Genomic DNA, 11,881 nt, shown 5'->3' with positions numbered 1-11,881 from the left:
GTACAAGGTTCTGCTCCATTGTCAGAGGCTAATAATGTTCCAGTTGTAAGGATCAAACATCCAACGATCACTCAGGAGAGAGAAGCAAACTCATCACTACATGAAAAATTGAGGACTTGTCTCTAATGTAAGCAACTGGACACATGAGGCGGTGAGACCATCAAACCATTATGTGTTCAAAAAGGGATAATACAGAAAAATACAAAACATAAAATAATAATAATCAACATAATAGCATAACATAAATAAATACAAATAAGGAATACCTCTCGATTTTTTCAGAGTTTATTAATTCCATTATTTAAAATATTACAAATAAAACCAATTACATCTCATGCATTTAGAATGCAATCTAAACGTCCCAGTGAAAGGTTTTTTTTTTTTTCCATTTCAATGTGAAATATTCAAATTATTTCAACATTACAACAAGGAGTAGACAGTCTGCAAAGTTTGCAAACTATGGCTGTAGTGTGGTCAGTAGCCAAAAGACATTTAAATTAGCAAAAAATCAGGGAGGTGATTGTTATCATTTTTCTGTGGATGATTTTAGCAGGAAATACACAGCCCAAAGACAGCTCAGTTTCACTCTGACAGTTTATTAATACATGATTTTAAGTCTGCCTGACCCACTTGTAATGAAATAAAGGACTCTCACTTTTAGCTATAGCAGAACCGCCAGCGAAAAGTACATGCTCAATTAAATTAGATGTCATTGAACATTTTATGAAATAGTGTCTTTTTTTTCTCAGTACAGTTTATACCTATCTAAAGTCATATTCAAGCAAAACTAGATCCTCAAAGTGCATTTTCTGTTTGATGTACACTTCAAGAAACAAAATATTTATAATAATATTAATAATAAAAAGACTGCAGTGACCTGCAACAATAACTCAATATTTTTGTGACAAAAAAAGAAGCTCCATTGTACTTCTATATATTTTCAAATATTTACTGTTATTAATATACAAGAAAAATACTATACAAAAATCGCCTTCAGTACTTAGCTCCTCTGCTCACCATGCTAGGGGGGTATTTGATAGCCCTCCTGACATTCCCCAGGACTTGGTTCTATAGAATAGAATTTATGGAAGGGCCTTTGGCCAAGACTTTACACAAAGGGAGCAAGTGAGTGAACATGTTTTAAATGGGACTTGGGTGATTTCAGTTTTGCATTTCAAACTACCATTGTGAAGTGGAGGGAATGTACTATTTTTTTAAATAATTAATTAGAGGTAAAAACATTTTATCTAGAGGCTATTGTAGAAATTTGGAACTTGGTGTTTCTTCTACAAAGTAAAATGATATTATATCTAGAGGATGTTGTAAGTAATAGTTTCACCTATGCAGGATTTTTTTATTTTATCTAGAATATATTCTACTTTCACTTATACAGGAAAATTAGATATTATCCAAAGGATATTATAGCTTTTTGAGTATTACCTATACAGTAATATTAGTTGATATCCAGAGAATATTATAGAATTTTGGAGTATTAGCTATACAAAAAAATGATTTTATCCAGGGATTGTAACATTTCAGTGGTTCACCTATATAGGAAAATGAGAAGTTATCCAAATGATGGTATAGAACTTTGGAATGTTACCTATGTAGGAAAATTAGATTTTATCCAGAGATTATAACATTTCAGTGGTTCACCTATACAGGAAAATTAAATGTTATCCAAATGATGTTATAGAATTTTGGAATGTTACCTATGTAGGAAAATTAGACTTTATCCAGGAGTTATTATATATTTGGGGTTTCACCTATCCAGAGCATGAATTCTAAAATGTAAAGTTTTTCTTATGCAGACAATTGGATTTTATCTAGACGATATTTTAGAATTCTGGAACTTGGGGTTCCACCTAGGCAGGAAAATTACTTGTCTAGAGGATCTTAGAGGTTCCACCTAGGCAGGAAAATGACTTGTCTAGAGGATCTTAGAGGTTTCACCTAGGCAGGAAAATAACTTATCTAGAGGATCTTGCATAATTTAGGGGTTTCACCTATGCAGGAAATCTAGATGTTTTATAGAGGAATTTTTAGATTTTGTGGATTTCACCTACATAGGGAAACTTGATGCTATCTGGAGACTATTGTAAAATTTGGGGTGTTCACTTATGCAGAAAATATAGGTGTTATCTAGAGGATATTGCAGAATTTTTGGTTCACAGGAAATGCCTAAGTTTTTATTTACTAAACAGAGTTTAACACCAGACCACTTTTTTCTTCTTCTTCTTTTTTTTGTTTTTTTTTTTGTTTTAAGCAAAGTGGGGTCTTGTAGTTTCAAACTCCTTTAGTAAATAGTATTCACACCTAAATATTCCATTTGGTCCTAAAAACTGATCATCCAGTGATTTTTGAAAATGTACAAGTTTGAAATGACTGGGAAGGATGCATTCCAAATCAGTACAATTTTTTTTTCAAGTAGAAAACAAACATACCAATATTGAGTCCCAATGAACACATCACATGGTTACCTGTTAGCTGAAACATCCCAGCACACTAATCAACCTACTAAACTTTGACAGCAGCTGCCACTTGAGTGTTGCTCCAGTTTACACAGTGCATTACTGGACTTTTAGGCCTTTGTGGAGGTTGCTATCCATTGCAGTCATGTCTGGTGACCTATAGTAAGACTACAATCAAACATGGGCGCTCAGTGGCATATTTTAAGACTGCATTAAAAAGGCTGGAGCTCAATGGAGTCTAAAATATGGATCAAGCAAGTCTAGCATAGCAAAGAGGATGGAGACAAAAGGTTGCAGTTTCCTGGCTCCATTTGGGCACCTTCTTCTCTTGTGGCCCAGGAGTTCAGCTTTAGATAATCTGTCCATTCTCATCTCCTTCCAGCCAGCAGGGAGGGAGGAACTGGCTCCCACATTTCCCCCCTTTTTTTAACTAATTCCTTGAAAAAGCCACTTTTGTTATGGTAAATGGTGTCATCAGAAGCAGAAAGAGGTCAAGCTGTGACTGAAGCCTCGGAGTGTCCAGAGAACAATGCTTGTCCATGTCCTAAGTTACAGAACAGAGCGGGTTGGGTGGGGGAGAAGGGGGTGCACAGTGACCAGGGGGGTAAAGGGCTACAGGGAACATAAAAAAAATGGGAGCCCATAGGGTCTTACTCCAATCCATTTCTGTCCGTGGGGTGCAGAAGCTCTGGGGAATGGCAGGTCGGGCTGGCTGATGGGCTGTGCTCGCTGTCGGTGTCGCTGCCCTTCTTGCCCCCGCTGCCTGGACCTCCATTGCCAGCGCCTCCGCCCGCCCCCGCGCTGTGAGTCTTGACGTGCTTGCTCAGGTGGTCGCTCCGCATGAAGCGCTTGTTGCAGACGGGGCAGGCAAAGCGTTTCTCCCCAGTGTGGGTGCGCAGGTGCCGCTGCAGCTCGTCGGAGCGGGTGAACCTTTTGCCGCAGAAGAGCCAGTTGCAGACGAAGGGCCTTTCCCCGGTGTGCCAGCGCAGGTGTGCCTTAAGGTGAGAGGTCTTGCCGTAGACTTTGCCGCAGCCCGGGATGTGGCAGCTGTGCAGACCTTTCCTCCGCAGGCTGGCCCCCGCGGGCCCCAGTCTCTCTGCCTCCTGGCAGTTAGGGCAGTCACAGGTGGCTCTACCGGAGTAGCGCCTGGCAGAGGAGCGAGGGGACCCTCCTAGTGGCCCTGTGGGCGCCAGCATGGAGCCAGCGGCGGATAAGGGGGAAGAAGAGGGATCTGGGTAGGAGCCGGGGCCAATCACTGGCTTAAATCCGTCCATCAAGTGCTGCCCGGCTGGGCTCAGTAGATGACCCCCTTGAGTTCCTCCTGCACCCCCAGCACCGGCACCAGGGCCTCCCCCCGCGCTTCCTCCAGTGAAATGTCCAAAGCCGGCAGCCGTATAGTCTGAGCCGTAGCCACCCAGAGGGGAGTGCAATGAGCCCTGCAGGGTGCTGGGGTGGATGGCAGCTCCTGCCCCGGGGGTCTGAACGTCTATCCATCCGGCTCCAACTTCCCACCAGCTAGAGGCGCCCCCTGCGGATGCCGCGGCGCCCACATCTCCGGTATGTGATGGCTTGAACCAGGACTCGTAGGGGTGTGCCATCCCCACCCGGGGGTAAATGCTCTGCAGGCTGTCCACCGAGGCGTGCACCTTGGATAGAAAGACCGGCTGGTGGTGTGAGGCTGCAGCCGCCGCTGCTGCCGCTGCAGCGGCCGCCGCCGCCTCCTGCGATCCCCCGCTCACCGGGAACACCGAATATTCGTTGGCAAAAGGTGAGGCAGCCGAGACCGGGCAGTTTCCCCCTCCTCCCCCGCCTCCATTGCCGCCGCCTCCGGAGGACGTCAAAGAGAAAGCGCTGGAGCCCGGGGACCCCCCGCAGCTGAAGGAGTCCGACACCAACGCGGCAGCGGCCGCCGCAGCCGCTGCCGCAGCCACAGCGCTGGAGGAAGAGGAGCCACCGCGGGACGAACCTCCGAATCCAGAGAGAGAGCCGGAGCCAAGGGTGCAACTACCCGAGGAGGAGCGCTTCCAGGGGTGGAATCCCTTCCCGAATGAGCCCGAACTGTCCGACAGAGAAGACGGGGACGGGCTGGCGCTGCCGATCTTGTTACAGGTGGCGGCTAACATGGCCAGAGGAGTGGATCCCAATCTGGGCTCTTCCTGGAGACAAGGAGAAGAAAAGAACAGATCAGTCAGTGATTCACAGGCAAGCCCGGACAGAAAACTTCACACTCTACTCCCTACTGCTTTATCCCTTTAAGACAGCCTCAGGCAACCTGTGGCTTCCTATAGAGGGACTACAAGGCGCAACAAGCCCCCTGCTGTCACTTGTAGTTCCACAGCAGCAGAAGAGCCACTGATTACCATCAGATCTGAGCAGGCATGTATACCCTACAATACTATCAGAACTATCGAAACTTAAACTGCAACTTAAGTCATACAGAAACTATATGGGTGTCCTTTAAATGAAATCCAAATCTATTAAATCTATTAACCTCCAAAAAATTAAGATGCGAATCTGTGATTTAAACAGATCCAACTTAATCTAGGAAAGAATAACACACCGTATTTTAGAGAACGGTAAATCATAAGAAAACTGATGCAATGCTCTGCAAATATCAGATCACAAATATGTATAGATAATGGATCATGATCTGTGCAGATTAGATTATTGTTAGATTATATCAGATCCCAATGTAATAAAGTGATGGATTATAGCAGATGCCAATGTAATACTGTGTTACATTAGACCTCAGTTTAAATCGATCCCTGTTAAACTATAGCAGATCCAAATGTAATAAAGTTATAGATTATAACAGATCACAATGTAATAAAGTGATGGATTATAACAGATCCCAATGTAATAAAGTGATAGATTATAGCAGATGCCAATGTAATACAGTGTTACATTAGACCTCAGTTTAAATCGATCCCTGTTAAACTATAGCAGATCCAAATGTAATAAAGTTATAGATTATAACAGATCACAATGTAATAAAGTGTTAGATTAGATTAGATTATAGCAGATTTCAATTTAATGTAATAAAATGTGTTAGATTAGATTATAGCAGATTCCAATTTAATGTAATAATTCATAAAGTGTTAGATTATATTATGGTAGATTTAATGTAATACATTTAATTTAATCGTAATAAAGTGGTAGATTACAGCAGAATGTAATAAAGTGTTAGATTAGATTATAGCAGATCCCAATGTAAGGTAATAAAGTGTTAGGAATACTAAATCTTTGGAATAGCACATATTATTTTAAGAAACGGTAAATCATAGGAAAACGATTCCAACTACTCAGCAAATCAGATCGCAAAGATGTATAGAAAATGTATCAGGGTGAGAATCTTTGCAGATTCAATTATTGTTGTCATGGGGTCACCCTACATGTTACAATCTGACCATACAATCTTTGTACAGTTTACAAATTATAATATAATAAAAGGACCTATCTAATATATCCAATCGATTTTGTATCCCATTAGGCAGGCCCTTGCACTACATAGCTGTTTGTGGATCTAAAGGCGATTGTACAATCGGATTGTAACATGCCTAGTGAGTTTTAGATTATAGCAGATCCCAACCCAGTGTAAGTGTTCTGAACAGCATATTATTATTATTATACAGGATTTATATAGCGCCAACAGTTTGCACAGCGCTTAATAAAATGAATGCAGACATTACAGTTACATTACAATTTGGTACAAGGGGAATCAGAGGGCCCTGTTCGTTAGAGCTTACAATCTAGGAATAGCTAGAATAACACATTCCGTTTTAAAGAACGGTAAGTCAAAGGGAAACTGTTGCAAATCAAATCAAATCACAAATGTATCTTAGGAAATCTTTTTAGGATGGGAATTTGTGAATTAAAAACCTAATGTAATAAAGGGAATATAAATGTTTTTCATACTACATGGGTGTCCTTTAAATTAAATTTAAATAAATAGACCTCCAAAAAAGTATCAGGGTGAGAATCTGTGATTTAAACAGATCCCATCTATAACACACTGAATTTTAGGGAACGGTAAATCGTGCGAAAACTGTTTTGCAAATGTAGTCAGACACCTTTAAGAGTGGGATTAATCTGTGATACAATACAAAGCTAATTTAATATTACAGGTGTCTGCCATAAAGTATACCTAAAGTCAAACATATGTGTCAATTTAATAAATAATATAAAATACAAATAAAAAATAAAATGATTTCTATTCTGATTAATTTAAGGTAAACTTTTTTTTTCCTGCACGATGTTAAATCCATAAAAATGTAAAATAAAAAAGTATAATAATCTAAAAATATAATAAAACACCAATAGAAGTGAGCGGGTCCTGGCTCGGTAATATGTGATGAGGCCGGATAGGAAATGAAAGAAATGCAGAATGAGATGCATAGAGAAGAAGAAATGGATTGGACGTACCTGGCACAGGAGAGGGCTGAGATTTATGACAAAGGCAGCAGCCGGTTAGGAAGTGTCTGCAGTCATGTAAGCTGCACCTCTGGGCAGGAGAAGGCTGTGTCTACAAAGTGCCCTCACTACCTTCTCCTGAGTCCAAGTGACTCGGCCCCCTTGAAGTTCCTTCCTCTTTTCTCTCTCCACTCCCTCGTACTATAGGACTCAATAGGAGACTGATAGCCCCTGTCTGGACTCAGGACTGTTTTAACCCCTCCACTAGGCAGTAAAAAAAAAAAAAAGATGCAGAATAAAAGAACTAATTAGAGCAGCAAGAAAATCCTCAGACTCACCCCTAGTAGAGAAGTTGCCATCACAAAAGTGCCCTCCTCAGAGGATCTTTTTTTATATGTATAAATCAGAGCAGTGTTTTTTTAGAGGTGTGCAATACAATGATCAGGTCCGCCCATTCCAGCACAATTGTAGCTCCTCTCTGGCTTTGAAGTACCGCTGAGCCTCAGCCAGCCAATCAGAGTCGCCGCTGAGTCGCTCAGACCCTCTGCTTGCGTGAGGTCATCTAGACTGCGAGTACGGCCCCTGCACCCCTCCCTGTGCCCGGCAGGGGGGGCTCTGAGAACAGGAGGGAGTGCTGCTCATACAATGACATTTCTTCTCCTATTGTAGAAGCTCACACTGACTCTCATCATCTGCTGCTCTTCTCCTGCTATACTGCCTGCAGTCAGATCTCCTGAGCTGGAGTCAGACATCTACCCAATCCCAGCCCACTGCCTGCAGAGGTGACACCAGCCAAACACTTCCTCTTCCACCCAGTGTGCCTGCTACTGTCATTGTCACACATAAGGCACAGCCCTGTCACAGTGTCACCCTGCCGGCACAGGACGGGTTAAGGCTAGTTCACATAGGATGGGGCCACAGGTGCTGAGGGACTACCCTTCCCAGCATGCAGCGGGGCTGCTGAGACTTGTAGTCCGGCAGGCAACTGAACGATTGCAGAGCTCCAGTATCTGTCTATTGATCTATCTATTATATAAAATCGATATGTATCAATTTTCTGTCGTATTATATCTTTCTTTCCCCTTTTTTCTTCCATCTATCGTTATTATCCATCATAAATGCAAATAACTTTCTATCTGTCTGTCTGAACATCTAAATATTTATTCAGCAAACTTTTTTCATCTCTTTATCTATCTATCTATCTATCTATCTATCTATCTATCTATCTATCTATTGATATAGCTATCAATCAATTAATCAATCTTGTATCTGATATCTCTTTTGCATCTTGTGATTGCCTCTCATAGCTTTCTTTCTTTCTTTCTTTCTTTCTTTCTTTCTTTCTTTCTTTCTTTCTTTCTTTCTTTCTTTCTTTCTTTCTTTCTTTCTTTCTTTCTTTCTTTCTTTCTTTCTTTCTTTCTTTCTTTCTTTCTTTCTTTCTTTCCTCTGTATATTCATCTATCTATATATCTCTGATTATTTTTCTACCTGTTGATTGATTAATGTATCTATCTATCTGTAGATCTTTGATCTATTTATCTTTCTATCCACCTATCAATCTCAGGATCTCTGATCTATCTATCTATCTATCTATCTATCTATCTATCTATCTATCTATCTATCTATCTATCTATCTATCTACAGATCGTCAATCTATCTGTCTTTGTCATTATCTGTCCTTAGATTTCGTATTTGTCTATGAATCTATCTATAAAATATACCTCTAGACTTCTATCTATCTATCTATCTATTGATATATCTATCAATCAATCTTAAATCTTTTTCATTTTCTCTTTCTTTCTTTCTTTCTTTCTTTCTTTCTTTCTTTCTTTCTTTCTTTCTTTCTTTCTTTCTTTCTTTCTTTCTTTCTTTCTTTCTTTCTTTCTTTCTTTCTTTCTTTCTTTCTTTCTCTTTTCATCTTATGATTATATATCCCACCATTACGTTTTATCCTCATCTCTTGATCTATCTATCTATCTATCTATCTATCTATCTATCTATCTATCTATCTATCTATCTATCTATCTATCTATCTATCTATCTATCTATCTATCTATCTATCTATCTATCTATTCTACAGATCTTCAATCTATCTTTCTTTGTCATTATCTGTCCTTAGATTTAATTTTATTTTATCTATGAATCTATCTAAAAAATATACCTCTAGACTTCTATCTATCTATCTATCTATCTATCTATCTATCTATCTATCTATCTATCTATCTATCTATCATCTCTTTTCATATGACTATCTTTTGCTTGCATCTCATAACTTTCTTTCTTTCTTTCTTTCTTTCTTTCTTTCTTTCTTTCTTTCTTTCTTTCTTTCTTTCTTTCTTTCTTTCTTTCTTTCTTTCTTTCTTTCTTTCTTTCTTTCTTTTTCTCTTATGACTATCTATCATTTTGTCTGTGTAAATTCCTACCCCTAGATCTCTGATCTGGCATCTTTCTTTTCTCTCTCTCTCTCATACCTCTAGGTGTCTATGATGTAATGCTGTGTCAGTCTGTCTCTGTCTCTGTCTGTCTCTCTCCATGCACTGTGCATGTCATGTTTCCTCCTCTCCCAGCCGGGGGCCGATCTGTAGCTGGACATCATCCTATCTATTGATTACGGGCTGATCCCTCCACCATGATCCTGGGAAGGGAAGCGGGAAGTAAATTAATGAACTGCTTTCTTTCTCTGAAGGTTGACGGTTAACATAAATGTCGTGTTTATCTCTCCCGGCTCCTGTGAATGATTTTAGCCTGTTGAGAAGGCGTGCCAGGCCGGCCCAGAAGGAGGAAGGGGTGGTGGAGGAGGGGACTCCGTTTAACAAATAAAAAAGAATTAACTTCATTGCTTTGCTCTGCTCCCATAATGATATTCATTTCCAGGATCTAATGCACACTTGTTTAAATTGGAAAGTTAACCCCTCCACTGCCCAGGGCCAGGAGAGGAGGACCCCCGGCAGTGAAAAGGTTAATGCCCATCCATTAGCAAGTGCCCATCCACAGCCCACTCTGCACCTCCCATGTCCTGTATTATTCTCTGATATGTTTTTTATTATTATATTTAGATTTATTATTTGTTTATGCAATTTCAACACAGTCAGCGACAGATTTACAGAATTCCATTTTTTGTTGTTCTTCCAGTTTCTTTGTGATTTGTTTTTATCTTTAGGTTTTTAATACATTTATTGGAAAGTTTCTTGTGCATACTATAAACTTTTATTTTTGCGAATGTCAATTTTTATTATAATTGTCAATAGAATAAAAAGATACAGATTAAAAGTGCCTAATATAATGGAATATGTAGTGTAATACTTTCTGTATTGTATCTGTAAAGTATGACATACCAACAAAGTACAGTAGAGAGTAAATGAAATGAAGTGCTCCACCAATACATTTTTCTGTACAGCGGTTTTCCACGTGTTTGTGTTGTTTTTTTAATTTGTACTTTTTTATGTGTACACATTTATTTATTTCATAGTGAAGTTATACATGAAGATCAGGGAGGCTGTTGCATTCCAACCTGTCCAATCCCCAACCACCATGTCCCATATTAACATTCCGACAGCATCCCCAGCATAAATTTCATTTGAATTTCAAATTTAATAAACCAGGAGGTTTTTAATCATCGTCGGTTTTATTTGTTTGATATTAACATGCTTATTGACCGGGTCTGTTGACCAGTTTGATCATTACAGGACAGCAAAAAGTTAATTAAAACGACCACAGCTCCTTAATCATATCATCTGTCTCATCCACGTCGCTTCCTTTATTACAGGCGATGATGGATCGTCTTCCAGATTAATTTCTCTGTTTCTTCGATTTGGACAACAGCTTTTGGGAGTTCATTTACATCCAGCAAACAACCTTCACAAGAGTCACTGCCTTGTACCGAGTGCTGTAATGTCAGAGGCGTCACGTGACCCCGAGGGGGGTATTAGTTCACCCCAATACACTATGGGGGAGGATGGGGAGGGACACAGGGAGGAAGGAAACCTATAGTGGATACAAGGTAGAAGAGCAGATAGATAGATAGATAGATAGATAGATAGATAGATAGATAGATAGATAGATAGATAGATAGATAGACAGATATATAGATAGATAGATACAAAAATAGACCATCTCTATATGTATGTATTATGAAAGAAATAGTACTAAGAAATAAAGAATAGATAATCTGTATGCTATAACATTCACAATGGTATATTCAGTTGGAATCGCAATAAACAAATAATACGTTACATTTTTGTATCTAATATATATGTAATATACAACAATAATAATAAAAACACATGATGCATATATATATATATATATATATATATATATATATATATATATATATACACACACATACACCCAATTATCATATTTAACATGCACAACTGTATCTACCCTGACTAGTCTGAATGGGTTACAACTATCTCTCTCTCCTCCTGTATCTCTCTCCCATCTTTACCACTTTCTCTCTCTTCTTGTCTCTTTCTCTCTCCCTCCCTCCCTACTTTCTCTCTCTCTCTCTCCCTCTCTTCCACCTTTGTCTCTCGTTCTCACCCCCTATTTTCTTATCTCTCCCCCCTCTTTCGCTTTTGTATTCTCTTTCTTTCTCCCTCTCTGTCTCCCTCCCTCTTTCCCTCTTGCTGTCATCTCTTCCCTCTCCTTCTCTCTTCTTTCTCTCACCTTCCTCTCTTTTTCTTGTTCTCTCTTGTTTCTCTCTCTCTCACCCCCCTCTCTCTCTACTTCTCCCCCCCTCTCTCTCTCCACCCCCCTTTCTCTCTCTCTCTCTCTCTCTCTCTCTCTCTCTCTCTCTCTCTCTCTCCCCTCCTCCCCCCCCTCTCTCTCCTCTCTCTCTCTCTCTCTCTCTCTCTCTCTCTCTCTCTCTCTCTCTCTCCCCTCCTCCTTCTCTCTCTCTCTCTCTCTCTCTCTCTCTCTCTCTCTCTCTCTCTCTCTCTCTCTCTCTCTCTCTCTCTCTCCTCCTTCTCTCTCTCTCCTCCTCCTCTCTCTCTCTC

General features: G+C 40.1%; 1 protein-coding gene across 2 annotated transcripts; it reads right to left on the bottom strand.

Annotated features, from left to right (window-relative positions):
• Window positions 1-269: 269 nt before the first annotated feature.
• On the bottom strand, window positions 270-10,242 carry SP8 (Sp8 transcription factor). 2 transcript variants are annotated; one of them, XM_073630044.1, is made up of 2 exons: window positions 7,220-10,242; window positions 270-4,627 (listed from the first exon to the last, which is right to left on the bottom strand). In XM_073630044.1, the coding sequence occupies exons 1-2, from the start codon at window positions 7,238-7,240 to the stop codon at window positions 3,122-3,124; spliced, it is 1,527 nt and encodes a 508-aa protein (XP_073486145.1). In that variant the 5' UTR covers window positions 7,241-10,242; the 3' UTR covers window positions 270-3,121. The 2 variants fall into 2 exon arrangements, with proteins under 2 accessions (XP_073486145.1, XP_073486146.1); XM_073630045.1 differs by having other exon boundaries at window positions 6,894-10,234.
• Window positions 10,243-11,881: the final 1,639 nt, after the last annotated feature.

This window comes from Aquarana catesbeiana, linkage group LG05, assembly GCF_042186555.1.
Source record: "Aquarana catesbeiana isolate 2022-GZ linkage group LG05, ASM4218655v1, whole genome shotgun sequence".
NCBI classification, from domain to species: Eukaryota; Metazoa; Chordata; class Amphibia; order Anura; family Ranidae; genus Aquarana; species Aquarana catesbeiana.
The sequence above is the reverse complement of the archived record's forward strand: the minus strand, read 5'-3'. Positions and strand labels throughout refer to the sequence as shown.

Coding starts and splice junctions, on each gene's coding strand:
- SP8 (XM_073630044.1), bottom strand. CDS start 7,240: ATGGCAACTTCTCTACTAGGG. Junction 4,628..7,219: donor TGGCAACTTCTCTACTAGGG/GTGAGTCTGAGG, acceptor CCTTGTCTCCAG/GAAGAGCCCAGATTGGGATC.